Source organism: Pelodiscus sinensis, chromosome 1 (genome assembly GCF_052426305.1).
Source record: "Pelodiscus sinensis isolate ZL-2025 chromosome 1, ASM5242630v1, whole genome shotgun sequence".
NCBI lineage: Eukaryota > Metazoa > Chordata > Testudines > Trionychidae > Pelodiscus > Pelodiscus sinensis.
In genome coordinates this window covers 15,756,581-15,777,367 of record NC_143052.1, presented here as the reverse complement: position 1 = coordinate 15,777,367, position 20,787 = coordinate 15,756,581, and the positions used below count along the sequence as shown (strand labels likewise).

Below are 20,787 nucleotides of genomic sequence, written 5' to 3'. Positions count from 1 at the left end.
TGGGTGAGTTGGGATTGTGATTAGCCCACTTGCTCAGCGGTTTCATGAGCTGGGTGTTCAAGACCCTCTCCACCCTGTCACACTACACCACCAAGCCAGAGGCAGTGTGGGGCCCACCCCCCTCCCAACTTGACCCCACTGAAGGCAGCCCACGGCCTGAGCACATGCTTCCAGACGTAGCCTCCGCAGAACCCTGAGCTGGAGCCACTGCCCAAGGCAGTGGAGTTGGGGCAGGAACCAGTGGACGGGAGCCTCCTCTGTATGGGGAAGACACCCTCCCTCTTCCCCCGTGCAGTTGGAGCATCAGTGCTGGCTTCCCACTGCAAGAGGGGCGGCAGAGGGAGAAAGCCCTGAGCCTCCTTGCACAGGGAAGAAGTGCTCCCCCTCCCGGGCTGGGGGAACAGCAGCATGCAAGCCTGCTGTCGGGAGTCTTTCCCTGCACTCCCATTGGTCAGAATCTGGTTAATAGGAGCAGTGGGAGGCTGAGCCTCGTATGGGTGCAGGCCAAAGACAAGTAAGTGCCCCCTCACGCTCCCCCAGGCCCAGACCCTGCCCTCCCGGAGCCCTCACTCACTTCCCCACTAAGACCCCGCCTCCCTCCACCCCCTCCATTGGCCAGATACACCCTGCTCCCAACTCATTCCTGCCCAGACACCTGCCCCTACCCTGCTCCTGCCCTCCAACCCCAGACCCCTCACTCATTGCCAAGATCCTGCCCCCCCCACACTCACCTCCCTGCTGAGACTGCTCCCATCCTGCTCCTGCACCCTACCTCCCACCCAGACCTTGTACCCCCATCCCTATCCCACTCACTGGCAGCCCTGTCCTCATACACTGAACCTCTCATTTTTGGCCCCACCCAAGAGCATAGGAGGCCCACAAAATCCACTAAACCTGGAACCCTAGAAGAGTTAATCTGGCCTGAGGACTTGATCCTCAGTCCTCCCCCTCTCCTCATCATGGGGCCTGAGCACCAGAGCACTGAGGTGTTTCAGTTAGGCGACACATCAGTGAGGGTTGGAGGGTTTTTTTAGGTACTTTTTTCCCTTCTCGTGTGGTCCCCAACTGATTTTTCTATGGGTTAGCGGCCCCTGACCCAAAAAAGGTTCTCCATCCCTGCCATTAATAAAGGCAATGCTGAAACCTTTTTGTGTTGGACATATTTTACTTTATTTAAAACTAGCAGAAATACCCAGCGCCGCCCAGGGAAAATATAGTAAAAGGTGTGATGAATGAACTACGTCAATGACATTAACATAGCATATTTTATTTGAAATACTTTTCTCGTATATATTACTAACATATCTAGTACTTTGTCTGTTATCATAGGGAAAGGATCTCGTAGTTGCAGTTTATGTGACACAGTTAACGAAAGAGTCCAGCAAATACCTATGATGAGGCACCACTAAAAGTTAATTAGTGGCCCAACTGGGGCTCTGGGGAAACCGATTTCGAGATATAACCAATCCAGTGATTGAAGTTAGGAAATCAGGAGTATCCATGCAAAGTTTTGTGTTTCTATGATCAGGTGCTACTAAAAGCTAATTATCAGTAGGCCCAATTGGAGCTCTGGAGGAACTGGGGGAACTGATGTCAAGATCTAACCAATCCTGTTAGTAATGTTAGGAAATCAGTACTATCTGTTCAAAATGTAGTGTTTCTAGCTCTTACCATTTTGGAGGTCTTTCGGAATTATCAGTGGGCCCAATCAGGGATCTGGGGGAACCGATTTTGAGATATAACCAACCCAGTTATTTAAGTTAGGAAATCAGTAGTAACCATGCAAAATGTGGTGTTTCTAGCTCTTACCGTTTCGGAGATCTTTCAGGACAAACAAACAAACAAACTTTCAGAAATATTTATAAGATGAAATCTGGCCAGAAAGGCCTGTTGGGGCCCAGCCTTCATCTGGCTGGAGCGTCCTATTCCCAGCCCTGGCCCTTGGGCAGGCCCCGTGGTCCAGCCCCAATCTAGCTACAGAAACGGCAGGTGGTGGCCCCCCTCCTGCTGTGGCAGGAGTAGGAGGAGAGGCCATGATCTGGCTGTGGCAGAGAGAGAATGATGAGCATAGCAAGCAACTCCCTAGTAGTTATTCTGAAATAATTTCCTGGTGTAGACATGAGTGTAGGCAAGTCAAAGGCAGTCAAACACTGAGTCTTTCTGAGCATTCAGTTAAACTAACTTTTCAAGCCTTGCCTTTGCTAGGAAAATAGATTGAATTTATTTTAATATATTATAATCCTAATATAGACAAACAAGCTATAATTGTAGTATGTTACCTGGATGAAGTAAACTTTATGTTCCTTTGTGACATTTACCTCTAATGTGCTTAAACTCCAACTTCCATTACCTCCACTATAATTTTCATGTTAAAAATGCAGATCGCCCCCCCCCCCGCTCCTTCCCCCTCCCCGCAAACATGGTCAAAGGTGGTATTAAAGTATCTACTGCTGCACCAAACATTTTTATTTTTCAGATTTGGACTTAAACTCTCTCTTGCAGTATTTGCAATCCAAACACTGCCACCTGGGACCAGCCCACACAAACCACATGAAAGAAAAAAAAATTATCTTGTAAACACCTGAAACTGACTCTACAGTTTATCGCAGTCCACATGAAAAATGTGAACAAATGTAACTGGTTAAAGTAATATTTTTACATTTTCTCTTGATGTTAATACTCCAAAGCATTATTTGCAGCACAGGTAAGGATTTCTTTTTAAGCATAGATTTTTAATCCAAATATCCCTATATGTTGCCTTTATATAGGGCTTGAGAAAATATTTCAGATGCCTAATAGATCAAGAACTAAATCTTGTCATCAGGTTGAAATGCAACCATGCAGAGCCATGCACCTCCTGATCTATACTCCTTTTTTGCTGTCTCCTTCTGGTCAATCAAGATCCTAGGGTTTCAATCAATGCTGCCACATAACATCTCACCAAATTAGTTACCATCTGGAGAGTCTTCGTGTTAGCCCCCAAACACACTGAGTCCTCTTCTGGGGTGAGAAGTAGGGGCTAATGTTTCTCTTCTCCAGCATTGTCCCCCCAACTCTGTCCCAAAGCAGGAAGGAGCAGCTGAAGAACAGAGAAGTCACAGCCATCTTGAAGACCCACAGTAATGGGCTCCCTGTCAATACTACCCCACCAATCTGCTCTTGGGTGGGCAGATCTACCAAGTCATCAGAGAAGGTTTCTTATGGGGAGTCCACACTCATATCCTGCAAAAACCCTCCGCTGGAGTGGTTTTAGAACTAGCCTCCACTCTTTCCAAAATCCTCTGCTGGGTGGCAAGAGCCAATCCTCCCTAATGAAATAGTACCATTTTCTGTCTTCTCCCCTTCCACAAGTATGCAGAGACCTCTTCTGGGGTAGAGGGACCCATGCTCCAGCTAATGACACACTGCCCAAAGTTTCTCTGCTCATAACTGCACCACTACCCTGTCTCCCCGCAGTTTTGTCGCACTGTAAGTGGTATAAGCACAAAGTGGAAAAGAGTGCCCACACACGGAGTAAAAGTGGTATAATTATGTTGGTACATTTTCCTGTGTAAAAGACAACATTGCATTACTGACCCTCCAGGACAGGTTATTTGGGCTACCTAAGGGCTAGCAATGTGTAGCATTTGCTTTTTAAAAGAAAACTTAAATTAACACTCAAAATCACCTTATATGATCTGAAGAAGTGGGTTTTGCACACAAAAGCTCATGATACTATATATATGTATTTTGTTAGTCTATAAGGTGCCACTGGACTTCTCATTTTTCTTTTGTAGATGTAATGGCATTCTCCAAGAAAAATCCTAAAATCCTGCTTGGATTTTTTTTCAAGCTCTATGTGTTGGTATGAATTAAAGAGGTTTTTTTTTTACAAAGTGATTAATACTTCTCTCTGGAAGAAGAATGTGCTTTGAAACTGAAATAATCTAGACGGAAACATATCAAAACCGAGCTAGAAATCTTTCAAACAATTCGCAAAATATCATGCAAAACACAGTGCAATTTGCATCTGCTAGCTGCATGCTTAGGATTCCCCACTCTCCCAGGTTCACACAGAAGACTCAAAGACGTTAGCAATCCCCCACCTGGTGTATGGCTGGCTCTCTCAGATGTATACAGCAAGAAACCTAGTGGAGTTAGCGAGCCTCTCACACTCCACTCCCCACAACTACACGTGAGAAAATCAGTCGAGTTTGCAGTTCCCCCGCAAAGGGGAATCCTTCTTCCCGGTGGTGGCAGGGCCGGGGATCCCTGGGGGTTGCACCCCCTTTCCGGAGGGCGGGGGGTGACATGCCGGGGATCCCGGAAGTCTTCATGGCCGGGGATTCCGGGGAGCTGCATCCCCATTCCCTAAGGGAGTACAGGGCCGGGGATCCCGGGGAGCTGCACCCCCCACTCCCCACGGGGCTGCAGGGCCGGGGATCCCAGCGAGTTGCACCCCCACTCCCCACGGGGCTGCAGGGCCGGGCATCCCGGCGAGTTGCACCCCCACTCCCCACGGGGCTGCAGGGCCGGGGATCCCGGGGAGTTGCACCCCCACTCCCTACGGGGCTGCAGGGCCGGGGAGTTGCACCCCCACTCCCCACTTGGCTGCAGGGCCGGGCAACCCGGGGAGTTGCACCCCCACTCCCCACGGGGCTGCAGAGCCGGGGATCCCGGCGAGTTGCACCCCCACTCCCCACGGGGCTGCAGGGCCGGGCATCCCGGGGAGTTGCACCCCCACTCCCCACGGGGCTGCAGGGCCGGGGATCCCGGGGAGTTGCACCCCCACTCCCCACGGGGCTGCAGAGCCGGGGATCCCGGCGAGTTGCACCCCCACTCCCCACGGGGCTGCAGGGCCGGGCATCCCGGGGAGTTGCACCCCCACTCCCCACGGGGCTGCAGGGCCGGGCATCCCGGCGAGTTGCACCCCCACTCCCCACGGGGCTGCAGGGCCGGGGATCACGGGGAGTTGCACCCCCACTCCCCACGGGGCTTGCAGGGCCGGGGAGTTGCACCCCCACTCCCCACGGGGCTGCAGGGCCGGGCATCCCGGCGGTTAGAGGCCTCCCCAGTCCCGGAGTCTCTCCCGGCCCCGCTCCAGCGCAGCCCTCCGGGCGCCTCGGCTCTTTCCTCCCCTTAAAGGGAGGTAGCTGCAGTTAAAGGCCCGCGGCGCCCGTGCTGGGGGGCGGACGCAGAGCCCGGCAAGGAGTATTGGGGGGGGGTAACCTCCCCCCGGCTCGTGCCGCGCGGCGGAACTCGTGCGCGGCGGGGAGGGGGGGGGGAATTAGCCCCCCGAGTGGAGCCGCGCGGTGTCCGCTGGGGGTGGGGCGGCGCGTGGGGAGAGGGCTAACCGCCGGCCCGTGCGCGCGGAGTCCTGGGGGGGGGGCGAAGGCCGGACCGGGCGGTTTTCTGGGGGGGGGGGGGTTAACACCCCGAGTCGTGCCGCGCGAAGTCGGCGAGGGGGAGGGGGGCGCGAAGCCGGGCGGGGGGGGGGGTTCTCCTCCCCCCCCCCCGCGCCCGGCGGCGGCATTTCCATTCAGGCGGCGCTGAGGGAGCCCGGCGCGCCCGGTGCATTGTGGGACTGGGCTGGGAGTCCCGTTCGCGGGAGGAGGCGGAGGGAGGGCGAGGAGCGAGCCGGTAAGAGGGAGACCTGGGGAGGGGGGGGGCAGGCGGGGAGATTTAAAGGGGAATCCGCCTCCGCCGTTAAACACCCGGCCCTGCGCCGGGCGGCGGCCTCCGCGCGCTGCAGCGGCCGGTCGGGGCGCACGGGGCACGCTTGGCCCCAGCCCCAGAGCCCGGCCGCGGGGGGGGGGGGGGGGAAAGGGGATGCGAAGCGCCGCCGGGGCCGCTTTAAAAAACTCCCCGCGCCGAGGCCGGCAGGCGACGGGTTAAATTTTTCACCCGCCGACATTTTTGTTGCCGCTGGGGCCCCGCGCCGTAGAGTCCCCTGGCCGGGGAGCCTGGCGCGCGCCGCTCGCGGGGAACGTTCCACCCCCTCCCCGCCCTCCCCGGGGCGGCGGCGGCGGCAATGGGGGGCGGCTGCAGCCCTTCGCCTCCACAGGCTGCCCCGGCACCTCTGCTTGCAGCGAAGGGTTAACTCTGCTCCTGCTGACATTTTACCTGTGGCCCCCCCCTTCCTCCGCGCTTTTCCTGCTCATAATTTCGTGTGGAAGGGAGATCGTCCGTGCCCCCCACCCCCGCTTCTGCACAGCTCCGTGGAGGAGCCTCCGGGGGTGGGGTGGGGTGTTGGAAGGGGATTGCTGTGTGCGCGGCTCTTTCCTGTGCACGGCCAGCCGGGCTCCCGCACGGCTGCACAAAGAGCAGCAGTAGAGGCCCTTGCTTGCCTTTAAAGGCAGCAGCTTGAAATTTAAGGTGTCCCAGAGCCATGTCTATCCGCAGCCCTCAGCGCTACACTCAATGGAGAAATGCTCGTTGCAGTTTTTCACCCTGTAGATATCCCTCACTTGTGTTGCTATTCCCTGTCCTTGGGTTTATTTTGGGTAGGTACCTGGTCCTGTTCCACAGTATTTTTTTTTTCTCCACCCCTCAACGTATGGTTTTGTTTATGCTTAGGGTGATACAGTGGCGAGGGTTAAACTTTTAATATTTGCGATTGTTTTAAAGTAACAGCATCTGGCGTATGGGGGGATTTGCTCTAATAGGGAGGGTTGTTTATTTTGCAAATACGTTTAATGCTAGAAATGCATGTTTGTGCAGGGTGCCAAAGTCGCATGAAATTGGATCTTGTAAGGTTGCTTCCATGACCCTGTAAGAAATTATTGCTTGCAGCACCTTCAGATCTTCATAAAAAAGCCTTTTATGTTCCTTTCCCTATTGAGTTTTTTGTCTAAATAACTTTGTCTAGCTCAAAATTTATTTTTCAGATGAGAATATATTTAAGTGAGTGTTGTGACTCAGACTATGCAAAAAGTTCTGCTTGTTGCCTTTGGCCTCTAAATCCTTTCCTAGAGAAGTGGATGGGGGGTGCTAAGAGTACACCAGTCTTTGGGTGAGTGAAGGGAAGTGTTGCCCAACTTGGAAAATGCTACTTTTTACAATTTTTCTGGAAATAAGTAGGCTGGTGAGTTCAAAAATCTCTTTTCATTAAAAGCCACTTTTCTCCTATTTCTCTTTACAGGTTGTTTTCTAGTTAGTATTATCTCAGATTACTAGTTTTTATTGCCTAGCATTGAAGACAGACATTTACAAACGAAATGCATTGCTCATCCAAGACACGTTCTTGTAATGAGCACTTGGATTACTGCCCAAACTTGGGCTTCTGAAGATTTGTTTTAAATAAGTGACACGCCTCCTAGGGAAGGAGGGAAAACACTGTAAAAGGGGAGTTCAGTTCCTGATCATAAGTTTTCAAAGACTTTACAACTAGAATTGCCGTTCTGTGCCACATTCAATAAAATAACATCCCTGAGAGTTTGTAGAACTTGTTAGGAGATTACGAAGTTTGATGATAAGCAATATTTTGGGGGACCCAGTTACAGAAGGCTATAGATGGGGAGGGGTTTTAATAGAACCAAATGTACTGATTAGTGGCCAGTAGTGGTGTTAAACTTCTCTGCTTAACTCAGTAACAACCAAATCAGCAGTCAGTCAGTGCTGCATGTTGAACCCTTTTGGTAGGTATGATGTTTGCTTTTTGAGACACTGCAGTATGTAGGTCACTTTAATTCCAGAAAAGCTTTTTTTCCCAGGAAGATAAATTGCACCATATCACTACCATGCCTGAGAAGTTAAATACTTCAGCTACGCCTCTGATTAGTTTTGGAGTGTGTTATATGTCTGACTCAGAGTGGAAAATGTTCTAAAATTAGATGTGCATTTTAAAGAATTTTATTAAATTTCATCAGTGTCTTTTCACATTAACTTTCTAATGGGCAGTTACTGTACTATGATTAAATATTTTCATTTCCAAAAAAAGTCCTGAAAGGCAAGAACTCTGTGTCTTTTGAATAACTTTAGTGTATGAACATCAAAATGTAAAGGTAATATGTTTTTAGAGGAAATATCCTGATTAAATATTTTCCTTTCTTATTACTTTATATCACCAGCACATATGTCCTCTGGGGAAAATAGACCACTGGTGTGAACAGGTGTATTTCTGTTTACACCAATGTGAGTAATGAGTTATGCTTTCTTACAATCAGAATTGAACTTGCCCCATTGTTTGAAAGATGTAATGAGTTTAGTGTAGCTTTGTGCCTTGAAATCTTGCAGGATCAGGGCCTGAAGCTCCCCTAAAAGGTTGTTCCTAGTAACTAAAAACTGTACTCTCCCCTCCCCCCCTGAAATGAGGTCTGTGTGTAGACTTGTGGTTGGGGTGGTTTTTTTTTTATTTTATTTTTTTTAAATGAAACATCGCTGTACCATAACTGTAGGGGAAAAGTCATATCACTCCTCTGACTGACCTGACAGCGTATAGTTACGTGTCAGAAGATGGAAGAGGGAACCATTCCCTTGTAGCCCAAACTCACCTTGTGGAATATGCCTGTCTCTTGTAACAGATAATCTCTGTTCAGTGCTTTGCTTTACTTATTTTTAAAACAGGGAAGAGAAGGGGGGAAAAAAAAGATTCTTCCAGCCTCTCCCCTCCCCCATTGATGTATGCATTTACAGTATATACACGAACCTGTTGTCTTGTAGGTTCTAAGAATTTTCTAATCCCAATTTTTCTAACTAGGTTGATCAGCAGAGAAATCAACATATACGTTTGCTCAAGGTGGGGGGGAAGCTAGCATTCTCTGTGAGAGAACCATGTCTGTTCGGGAGTCCTTTAACCCAGAAACTTATGAACTGGACAAGAGCTTCCGTCTGACTCGATTCACTGAACTTAAAGGCACAGGTTGTAAAGTGCCTCAAGATGTTTTACAGAAACTGCTTGAGTCCCTACAAGAAAACCATTTTCAAGAAGATGAACAGTTTCTCGGAGCAGTTATGCCTAGGCTGGGTGAGTATTTGTCCCTCTAGTAACAAGATCTATTTTTATGAAACCGGGAGAGAGCAGTATCATAAGTTAGCTGTTAGCCTATTAATTTATGTTTGTTAATTTATTTAAAATTAAGGTATTGTCCAATGCATACACTGTGTCCAGGAATGTAAAGGATAAACCTGCAGTTGTCACCTAATAGCACTGATTAATACAAAATTATTATGCTTGTACTGTAATTATAAATATCCTTTCTGCAAAGTATTTAACTAAAGGGAAAAAAGGAGCGCTATAATGAACCTAAAAGTAGAGAGAAAGTTCTTATGAGAAGAACAATAGTTTTTTCACGAATAGATTCTTGTACATGAATTATGTGGAAGTTCAGTAACCAAAATAGTAACAATTGATTTCTAAAAACAAATGTATCCATGTTAGCATTTCCTCAGTGAATGCAGAATAAGTAATGAATGCTGAAACAGTGCTATGACTACAGTTGTAGATTCTCCCCCCCCCCCCCCCCCAAAAAAAAAATTGCAATTATTTTCTGACTTAAAGTGAAACTGAGAATTGACTGTAAATAATTATCCGGCTCCAAACCCAGTCTCTCTTCATTTCTAAATTGAATCCACCATTGTGAGCCAAAAGAGAGTGTGGTGTGTGGGTTTTTTTTTTTCTTTCAGTCCCCTCATTGTGTCATGTTCTTTATAACTTCTGTTCTGCCTGTAGCGGTTTCATGGGAAAGGTCTTGTAGAGACAGCCTATCTGTCTCTTGCCAGATTTGCTTTCTCTTTGGCATTTATATAGTGATGCAAGGAGAACTGAAGAGTAACCTGCGGAAGCAACCCTTACAGGGAACAGGGTCAATATGGATATTTTGATACCAGCTACAGTTCCTAATACTGTATTGATATAAATACATTAGACAAGATAAAATATTTAATGATGATGGGTTTTTAATTCAGTTCATCTGTTTATTTAGCCATATGTATTTAATATCTTCTCCACAGTGCAAATTTTAGAAACTCCTACACTTCAGGCTTATCAACTTAGTTGTTTGGTTTTTTTGGAAAATATTTTACTATTATTTAATCTAGCATACAGTGAGCTCACGTTAAACAATTTTAATGTACCTAGAAAGCTCTTATTAGACTAACAGGTTACAACATGGTTTTACCGAAGAGGGCAGAATCAGTTGAAAGCCAATGTTCCCACTTACAAAGATTGCCCTTGTTTATCTCATATACAGGCAGTCCCCGGGTTACGTACAAGATAGGGACTGTAGGTTTGTTCTTAAGTTGAATTTGTATGTAAGTCGGAACTGGTACATATTGTAGGGGAAACTCTAGCCAAACATTTCTCCAGAGCTCAGTTTTATTCTCCCACACCTCACTTCCCTCGGTCCTTTATTCTCAAGCTGAGGTGTCTTCTGAGAAAAGCCGCTCCGCATCTCCCTAGTCTATGGAGGGGGGGGGGGGGCGCTAGCTTCGCGTCTCCCTGGTCTGCTGGGGGGAAGCAGCTAGTGTGGGGTTGCCTCACCCCATTTGTAAGTAGGGATCCATGTAACCCGGGGACTGCCTATGAAAGAATTGTGTGTGAGGCTGAGTGGCAATGTAAGCTAAGAGAATACCATGATAAGGGACACTCTGATCTCATTTTGGCCCAAGATTTAATGTTTGTGTGGCACTTTAAATAATAGAAATATTTTCTTAAGTTTTAAAAAAAGTGTTCATTTAGTTGCATTTAAATCTGCAGTTTTTCAACTCAGTATGGGATCTAGAAAGCAAAACTGGCTCTAAGCAACAATAGAATTGCTAGCTTAGTTTTTATTCAGCCTTATGAGCAGCAATAAAGTTAAAAGCTGGAAGGAATTTTTCTCACCTGTTATTAATAGGCTTACTTATCTTTTACAGTGTGCTTTAAGATGAATATTGCTTTAACAAATGAATTTGGTAGTATGTCTTTTGATGTTTTGTGCATTTAAAGAAAGGGCCAGTGACTTTATCTGCACATATGGATGGTACTTCTGAGATGCTGTTAGGAAGGAAAATAGCAATAATAGGATTTATAGAATTGGGTCCTACTTCCACAAGTAGTTATGACTCACTCATATTAGTCCCAAATGCTGTCAGAAATACTTCCATGAGTAAGATTGCAGATTTGGGTACTCTGGCCCTAATCCTTTGCACTGTTAATGTATTGCAGAATCTCGTGCCCCTTTGAAACCTCACTGAGCTCAGTACGGCTTCATATAGTTTCACGGTGTTCATGTGCATGAACTAGTTTGCAGAATGAGGTCCTAAGATACAGACTGTAGTAGACTTAGCATTTTTTCAAAGTGGGGAGAACTATATATTAAGGATATTCATTGACCGTTTCTTTCATCAGAGTTGTTCAGTTTCAGCAGCTTTCTTGGTATGGACTTACTAGGAGGGAAGACCAATGGATTACATTGCGGCTGTGTCTAGACTGGCAAGTTTTTCCGCAAAATCATGTGATTTTGCGGAAAAACTTGCCAGCTGTCTACACTGGCCGCTTGAATTTCCGGAAAAGCACTGACGATCTCATGTAAGATCGTCAGTGCTTTTCCAGAAATACTATGCTGCTCCCGTTTGGGCAAAAGTCTTTTTCCGAAAGACTTTTGCGCAAAAGGGCCAGTGTAAACAGCACAGTAGTGTTTTCCACAAAAAAAGCCCCGATCGCGAAAATGGCGATCGGGGCTTTTTTGCGGAAAAGCGCGTCTAGATTGGCCACGGACGCTTTTCCGCAAAAAGTGCTTATGCGGAAAAGCATCCTGCCAATCTAGACGTGCTTTTCCAAAAATGCTTTTAACGGAAAACTTTTCCGTTAAAAGCATTTTCAGAAAATCATGCCAGTGTAGACGTAGCCTGCTTGTTTACCAAGGAATGCTGCTATACAATTAATGATCATGTGGGTACCAAATTTTGGCATAAGACTGCTGCTAACAGATTTAGACTGAACAGCCAGCAAGACTGTCTTAAGGACCTAGTTAGAGATTGATCCTGACCACTTTTCTTCGGCAAGAAGGCTACATCCCTTTTGAGATTTGTCATAATGGTTATGATAGTTCATTGTTAAAGATTAGAACTACTCTTATATGTTTGGCAAGGTAGTCAAGAACAGCCACCTAGCAGACTTGAAGTACATCTGCCAGGTTTTCCCCATAATGAGATGGTACAGGGCAAATGTTTTCAAAAAAGGAGAAACCTCCCATCACAATTAAACTTGTTATATATATTAAATTACATCAAATTGTAACTCCTGGATGTTTACTCCTTACATTTATACCTTCCCCACTTTAGTCTCCTGTCTCATTCTCAAGTTTTTCTTTGTCTCTCAGTTTCATTTGTTTCTGATATGCCTCTTGTAAGGAACAAAATCTTGATGGTTGTTCTTTTGGCTGTGGCTTGTATTTCATAGGCCTGTTTTACAAATTCCCTTTTATTGAGAAATACAGTCATCTGAGGGATGAACAAATTATTCAGTTGATTGATGGTTTCCTGTCCTTGCAGGAATTGGGATGGACACTTGTGTCATTCCTTTAAGACATGGTGGTTTGTCTTTGGTCCAGACAACAGATTACATTTATCCCATTGTGGATGACCCTTATATGATGGTAAGTTGACTAAACTTGCAATTGCCTGTATCAACTGACTTTGATTTGTCTTTCATTAATCTGAATTGTCTGTGTTGATTGGAACATGTTGTCTCTTATTCAATCAGCCATTGCACTGATTGGTTTGTCATGCTCTGTATCTCTCTGAGATATGTATGAGACACAGAAACTCTTTCATATTTCTATTCCTGTGTCATTCCCATATTTGCTAGTGCAGTTGCAGCAATGCTTTCTAAAGGTGGGAATGTCAGGAGAACAGCTAAATTGAAAATCAAAGCTGCCTCCTTCTGCTCAGAGAGTCACTTTGGTTGGGAAAGTGCTATCAAGGCAAATGAGGTTTTCTGGGAGGCATTGGTTCAGTTTAAATAGGAAGTCCCTTTTTAACTTCTGATCTACTTGGGGAACCAAATTCCAGTTGGGATGTCTTTTTTTGAGGTTTTGGAATGATTAGATTAAACTGCAAGACTGGAAGAGCCAAAATAATAATACTTTGCTGTTTATAGTGTGCTCTTCAACTTCAGAACTCTTTGCAAAATCACTAATCTCCCCAGCACTTCTTTGTATTGTCTGTAGCTGTTGGGGGAGGGATAGCTCAGTGGTTTGAGCATTGGCCTGCTAAAGCCAGGGTTGTGAGTTCAATCCTTTAGGGGGCCATTTAGGGATGTGGGGCAAATCTGTCAGGGATGGTACTTGGCCCTGCCATGACTGCAGGGGATTGGACTCAATGACCTCACAAGGTCCCTTCCAGCTCTGAGACAGATAGAAAAATTGAAATTCAAAGAGATTATGACCCAGATCCTCACAGATACCTAGGTACCCCAATGCTCATTGAAATCAGTGGGCATTAAGTGCCTCAATAACTTTGAGGATCTGGGCCTGAATGAGTTGTCTAAGGTTATATATAGCATGTAAATTGCAGAGTGTTGGTTAAAATTCTGGAACAATAACTAGATTAGGATTTTGGGCTTGCTTCTAGTTCTGTACCCTGATTATATTACTATCTCTCTCTCAAAAAGATGTATGTATTTTTACAATCTTATGTGTCTTGGTGGGCATCTGTATTGTGCACCAACATTTTTTTAAAAACCATAATAAAAGTTGCAAAGTCAAACACTCAAAAATTAGAATATGTCCAAATTAAGGTTGCCTAAGCAGCCTTAATACAGTTCCTTTGCACATGAGCATTCTGTTAGAGCTGTGGTGTCCAACACACCAGCCACATGTGGCTATTTGGCTCGTTGAGCGTGTCTAGTTTGCTAGTGGCTACTGCTTAAGAACTGGTTGGACACCAGGGTATTAGAGTCTTTAACACAATCATACTATTTTTCTGCAGCATGTCTGCTTCAGTTTAAGCATGGATAGGGTTCAGACAACCTTAATTTTTCCAATTCCTAACTTCTGAGTGCTCAATTTTGCAAACTTGCTAGTGTTCTTTAAACAAAGTTTGTATATGATTTTCTGGTTTTTTTAAAATATATATACTGAAAAAGGAAATTCCATCATCTGGCATCATAATTACATCTTTGTGGTTCGTCAGCAAAGTTGGAACCTTTAGATTCACCATACAGGCCTCTACCAGTTGAACTAATGGAGTAACAGATATAATAGCAGGTTGTCAAATCTCACTGTGAACAGGGTGCTGACACACATTTTGCCAGTGAATTTCCTAGAAACTTGCTGACAGCGAGACTCCAAAATCTTGGGTTCCATTTCAAGGCCTGGAGGGGGGGGGGGTAGTGTTGTGTGCGTGCTAACTCTTTCATTCACACTCCCCAAGTTTGATTCTTCTGTCTCATCATCTCCAACCTGTCCCTGTTTTGTCTCTTCTCCACTCCTAACTCCTTGTTCCAGTCTTAGTCTCTGCTTCTTAAACATCTCACCCTAGTCTCCTTGTTAAGCCCATCCTAGTCTTCCCCCTCTGAGCACACTCTTGAGTCTAATTTCCTCCTCATTCCCATTCTCTTCCTTTTCCCACACCCAGTCCCAGTGTCCTTGTCCAGCAAAACCCAGTTTCTCCACTGCTGGCTCCTCATTCAATCTGTCCTTCTACCTCCTACTTTATGCCTATCTATTCCCAGTTTCCCTTCTGAACTCTAGCTCCTCATAAGATTGGTATCTCCTCCCCTACCACACGCACTGTTTCCTAATTTGTCTCCTTGTCCAGGTAGCTCCAGTCTCCCTTCACTCAGCTCCCCCTCCAATCTCAGGCTAAGTCTACACTGCGAGTTTTGCCAGAAGAGGCAGTGCAAATGAAGTGCAGATTAGCATTTTCTTGCGCTTCATGTGCATACTCTTTTCCAATCCATTTTTATGCTAGGGTTTTTGCACAAAAACCCCTAGCGCAATAATGGACCAGAAGAGAGTATGCAAATCAAGTGCAAGAAAATGCTAATCCGCGCTTCATTTGCACTGCCACTTCCGGCAAAACTCATAATGTAGATGTAGCCTCAATGTCCTCTCTTCCCTGCAGGCCAACTGGCTCCAAATCTCACCTCCATCCCCTGCAGTCCCAGAGTTACTGTACATACTTTCCTTCATGTCTATATTTGAGTCAGATGTTTACTTTTTCATGACACTTTGGGAGCACTGAAATGAGGGGCATGTGCCCCTTACTTCTGGTGACTGGCATTACCCCAGCTCAGAGCAACAATTACAGTAAACTTCCGATAATCCGGCACCTTTAGGACCCCGGGGGTGCCGGATTATCAGATATGCCAGACTATCGGAAGGGGGGGCTATGAGGGGTCTGGGGTAGAGTGGGGGGGATGCCATCCCAGACCCCTTATAGCCCCCACTTTCAATAGTCCGGCTCTGCCTCAGGCAACCCTGATTACACCGCTGCTGGTCAGTTTCAGCAGCGGCTGAATCGGGACACCTGAAGCGGAGCAGCTGGAGTGCTGTCGGGTTGGTCCGGTAGCGCCAACCCTTGGTGTAGCGAGACCAACCCGGCAGCACTCCAGCTGCTCTTGGGGACACCTGGGGCAGAGCAGCTGGGGTGCTGCCGGGTTGGTCCCGCAGCGCCGCTCCTCGGCGCTACTGGACCAACCCGGCAGCGCCCCAGCTGCTCTGTCCCAGGTGTACCCAAGTCAGCTGCTGCTGAAACTGATCAGGGGCTGATTCCAGGAAGCTGGAGCAGAGCAGCTCTGCCTCCGGCTTCCCCGATTCAGCCGCTAGTCAGTTTTAGCAGCGGCTGAATCGGGGAAGCTGGGGGCAGAGCAGCTCTAATGGTCTGGCTCCCTGGAGCACTTCTGGGTTCCTGATGGTGCCGGACCATCAGGAGTGCCGGACCATCAGGAGTGCCGGACCATCCGAGTTTTACTGTATAGAGAAAGGCCTTATGAATCCCTGTAGCCCTGAGTTGAGCATGGTCAGTTGCTCTGTGAGAATAGCACATGATGTGCAGTCTGATTAAACATTTAGTAACTGTGATGGGCTAGAGCAGGGGTCTCCAAACTTTTCAGCCCGAGGGCCGCATTAACTATCAAACAGCAGTTCGGGGGCCGACTACACACTTGAGGTCCAAATAAAAAACAATCAAAACATGGATGTTGTTTTTAATTATTTATTTAATATTATTTTATTCAGTTATTATTTAATAACACATTGATACACTACACATGAACACCTGTATTAGTGTGAATGGTGAAATTGTTTCCTGGATGCCAAAATAGCAGACATTTCTGGCTTTGCGAATCCGTTTCTCCCGGAAGGGGGGGGCTTTTCCCCCTGCTCTCCCCTTCCTCTGCACGCTGTCCTCCCCTCCTGCTTGCCACCGCTCACTCCTTCTCCCCCCCCCGGGCGGAAGGGGTCACCTTTTTAAAGTTCCCGCTGGGGTTCACGTTCCCCCGCACGTCGCCGGGCGGGCGTTACCACCACCGCCCATCCTGCCCCCTGATTGGCCGGCTGCCCTGTCAGTCTGGGCGGGGGAACGCCGCCCGTGCTAACCCCCGCCCCCTGCGCCGTTTGCCGCCGCGCGGCCGCTTGTCAGCAGAGCGGCCCGCTTCTCCTGCCTCGGCGCGGCGTGAGTACATGCCGCACACCCCTGACAGGGCCCCCTCCCCCCCGCGGCAAGAAGGGCCCGTTCGGCAGCGCCCCAGGGACGGTCTCCATGGGCCGGATGAGAGGGCCTCGCGGGCCGCATCCGGCCTGCGGGCCATAGTTTGGAGACCCCTGGGCTAGAGGATAGACTCTTTGGACATTTTAGCTGATAAGCTCTAGGAAGTCTGTGTGTGTGTGTGTGTGTGTGTGTGTGTGTGTGTGTGTGTGTGTGTGTGTGTGTGTGTGTATACACACACACACACACACACACACACACACACATATATCATTCAAAGGACTTATAACTGGGACATATCTGGATACATTTTTCACCTGGATAAAGCTCATCTCTGACACAAAGGTCATCCTCTGGTTACCAAATTTCAAGTTCTAACTTCAAAGCATGGGTATGGTATACACTAGGTCTTTTCTAAGTAAAGGTGCCATAGTTTTTTAATATGGACAAAACATTTTGCCTAATCTTGGTTTTTGGAAATGGGTGAAATATTTTGGTTGAACTTTTCCAACAACATTCAGCCTCAGGCAGATACAGGACAGAATTTCAGTCCAAAAGGTTATAGTGCAGCAAAATTATAAGCAATTGAAAATCATTCTAATGGAAAGTGAGTCTTAATAGGTGGTGTGTGCTGCAAGCCCCAGATGGAATATAAGAGAAGCATGTTTTAAGTAAAGGAGCAGAAAGAGAGCTTTGTTTTCATGAATTGTCCTTATTCCTTAAAGTAGATCTATTTAGTGGGACTAATCATATAGCTAAAGGTTTTCAAGTTGAGGCCCCAGTTCTACAAACTGAAGAGGCATGTATAGCTCAGATAAACATCCAAGAGCTTGGACACTTGTACTCAGACTAACCACAGTTATGACTCTTTTAGTGTTCACCAGCACTGTAGGCAAACTAAATGTGGTGTTGCCAAGTTTGTCTCAGTTTTCTCAGACTTGAGATCTGCAATTCCTGAGTTTTACCTATTGGCAGGGTATTGCATTGACCTGCCATTAGACCAGAGCACTGTTATCATTATGGTTTTGAAAACCTTATCATTTGTTCTTAAGAGAACATAAACTAACAGCTTGCTTGGTAAACACTGAAGATAGTACTTAATAGTTTGATAATCCTGGTACAAAAAGGAAAATGACATGCTTGAGTCTCCTTAGTCATCTACACAACTAGCAGTGGGTTTCCTTGGAGCCATTCAGTGTGTATAGTAAGTAAGCCTTTTAAAGTACTCAACTGTATTCCGGTTTCAGATACATGCTGAGGGCTCCACTAACATAAATGGGGAGGAGAGGGTTGTATCTGAAGCTTGATGATGGTCCATTGTGGTCAGATTATATGCTGCCTGCTAGCAAAATTTCAAGACATGGTCTTTGTTCCAAAGAGCTTGCTTTCTAATATATCTCATACAGAGAAGATTTGCACTTTAGGTAAAATATGTTTTAAAAATCTGCTTTCTATCTAGGATGTTTTTCATTGGCCAAATTATTGCACTTAAATATACAGATTAGATATTTTATCATATTACTGTTTTGGGAAAATTGCAGAAAAAATGGACATTAAAAACATAGGGTAAGATTCTGTTCCATCTCTATAGAAGTAAATCCAGATTAATTTTTATTAAAGCCTGTAGAATTACCCTGGCTGTTCTCAATTATGTTGGTGTAAGAATTTGGCTGATGTTGTGGTTTGGTTTTTATTTTTTGACATCCCTTCCTTCATCAGAAAGCTCAGTGTCTTCAGCTATGTTGGCTCATTAAGGAGTGCTTGCTGTCTCCACTCTGCTGCCTGCATTCTGACAACTATTTGTTTCCCATTGCTATCAGTAGTTTTGCTTAGGCATAACTGATGGGAACTAAAGGAAACAGTTCAGAGATAATATAAAATAAGGATTAGAACCCAATTTACTGTCTCGTAGCTATGCTGGTTCTGAAGGTCTAGCAGAAATAGAGAACAATATCAATTTATTAATAAGCAATTTCAGGGTGAAATCATCAAATGATGCAAATTACCATATTATAGCTCTATTGAGTTCAATGGAGGTACAGTTTAAGCTAGTTCAGAACTGGGCTCATTGTCATTAAAGTGAGAAGTTCTGACTCAGTGTGGAGGCAGCGAGCAGACCTGTGAAGTGAGAGAGTACCAGTTTTACAATCTGAGTTTAACCATTTATTAAAGTCTATGACTGTCCTGTTCACTAAGTGTTATCTGAACATACAGAAATACTGATCTGGATTTTTTTTGTCTTTGTTTATTTGCAGGGACGTATAGCCTGTGCTAATGTCCTAAGTGACCTTTATGCTATGGGGGTCACGGAGTGTGACAACATGTTGATGCTCCTTGGGATCAGTAATAAAATGACAGATAGGGTAAGGTCTTTGGTGATTACAGTGAAACAAATGGACCCAAGTAACTCTACCTGCCACAGTGTGTTACCCTACATAAACATTTAGCTTTGCAATTCATGTTAATGTTCTTTTTTCCCCTCAAAGTTTGGGGTCTTTTTAAAAAGGGCCTTTGTGGATGGTCTCAGGATGTTACACCTAAGAATCAGTTACTTACATATTGATGGGACTTTTGGGTTTGCTTGCTGACAGGCTGGTCCTGAGCAGCTCTTCTCTGGCTGCACGATTTCTGCCCTTATTTCAGTTGTCTTCTCCCAAATAGTGTCCCTGTTTCTGCTCAACCTTGTACAGTAGGGGCCTGAGCCAGCTTTTTAATACCATATTGATAGGTGTAGTGTAAGAACTTGGTGTATCTAGACTACATGGTTTTTTTTGAAAAAGGTGACCTTTTTTCGAAAAAACTTCCCCTGCATCTAGACTGTTGCTGCATTCTTTCGAAAGTAAATTGAAAGAACGCAGCAGTTTTTTCGATCGTGGAAAACCTCATTTTACAAGGAATAATGCCTTTTTTCGAAATTGCTTTTTTTGAAAAAAGCCGTTACTGAACACAAACTGTGCTTTTTCGAAAGAGAGCATCCAGACTGCCTGGGTGCTCTCTCTCTCTCTCTCTCTCTTTTTTTTTTTTTTTTTTTTTAAAGGCAAGCCACTTTTTTGAAAGTACTGGCTGTAGTCTAGACACTCTTCTGAAAGAGGCTTGTACTCTAGACGTATCCTTGTATAGGTACTCTGTGGGGTCTCTTATGCCAGCTTTGGCATCAGATCAATAGTACTTCAAAGGAACAAAAGAGAGTGAGGTGGATTATTCAGAACCACCAACACCTGTGGCAGAGAAAGAGCTGCTTTGTTGGAGGAAGAAATAACCTCAGACACTGTGGGTTGCTCTGCTGTGTGGGATAGTGGGAAGCTGAGAACAGAGAACAATCTTTTTCAGGGGCCAAATCCCACTTTTGCCTGTGGCATTAACCTATAGGCTGCCCCAGATTAAGCAGTAGGATGTGGTTCTGATTTACAGAACTTTCTTCAGTCCACAAGGAATAGACTTGGATTTATGCAATCCTTAATTCATGTCCCAGATTCTTTACCTCCTGTGTGACCTTTTGGGCATGTTCCTACAAGGAGCTTTGAAACCGTGACTCTGTTATATGGAATGTCAGTTGTTGAAGGCTAATTTTTAAAGGCTTGATCCAGCTTCTTCTGAATGAGAATCTTGCTTGGGACTTCAGTGGGAGCTAGATTGAGTTCCTAATGCCCTGATCCAGTTGTGAAATGAGTAGATTCTGCTTATATGAAACTCTGACCTCTGTACTTTGATCTGTAGGAAAGGGACAAAGTGATGCCTCTAATTATCCAGGGTTTCAAAGATGCAGCAGAAGAGGCAGGAACATCTGTGACTGGTGGCCAAACAGTGTTAAATCCTTGGATTGTTTTAGGAGGAGTGGCCACTACAGTTTGTCAGCCTAATGAATTTATAATGTAAGTTAAATCACTGAACAAAATCGCATGGTGTCATATCAAAGGATTAAATAAAGGTGCCTCTTCCCTTTTAATGCCATATCATGCTCTTACATCTTTTTTTAATCAGAAGAAATTAAAAGTATTTTTTCAGCTTTTGGGTTCTCTGCTGATGGATACCTTAGAGATATCTAAGGTTGCTGCCAACATCTGTCTTGCACCAGTTTGCTTTTTCAGAAAGAGGGGTTCATTTCTGATAAGTTGTGCTACTATATGCTGCTTCAAGAGGAAGATTTAAGTTTTTTGGAACTTTTAGATCTGAATG

General features: G+C 45.7%; 1 protein-coding gene across 7 annotated transcripts in view; it reads left to right on the top strand.

Moving 5' to 3' along the window:
• The first annotated feature begins 5,480 nt into the window (after positions 1 to 5,480).
• SEPHS1 (selenophosphate synthetase 1) overlaps positions 5,481 to 20,787 on the top strand; it is a 32,285-nt gene continuing 16,978 nt past the window's right edge. Inside the window, exons 1-7 of one of the 7 annotated variants that reach the window (XM_075926027.2) lie at positions 5,676 to 6,482; positions 6,867 to 6,991; positions 8,049 to 8,112; positions 8,678 to 8,944; positions 12,454 to 12,557; positions 18,867 to 18,974; positions 20,329 to 20,483. In XM_075926027.2, coding sequence (XP_075782142.1) covers positions 8,752 to 8,944; positions 12,454 to 12,557; positions 18,867 to 18,974; positions 20,329 to 20,483 — 560 coding nt within the window. In that variant the 5' untranslated portion in view covers positions 5,676 to 6,482; positions 6,867 to 6,991; positions 8,049 to 8,112; positions 8,678 to 8,751. Of the gene's footprint in view, positions 5,620 to 5,675; positions 6,483 to 6,866; positions 7,064 to 8,048; positions 8,113 to 8,677; positions 8,945 to 12,453; positions 12,558 to 18,866; positions 18,975 to 20,328; positions 20,484 to 20,787 lie in introns of those variants that run through there. The other 6 variants (XM_025181669.3, XM_014570479.4, XM_075926034.2 and 3 more) reach the window with 6 other exon arrangements.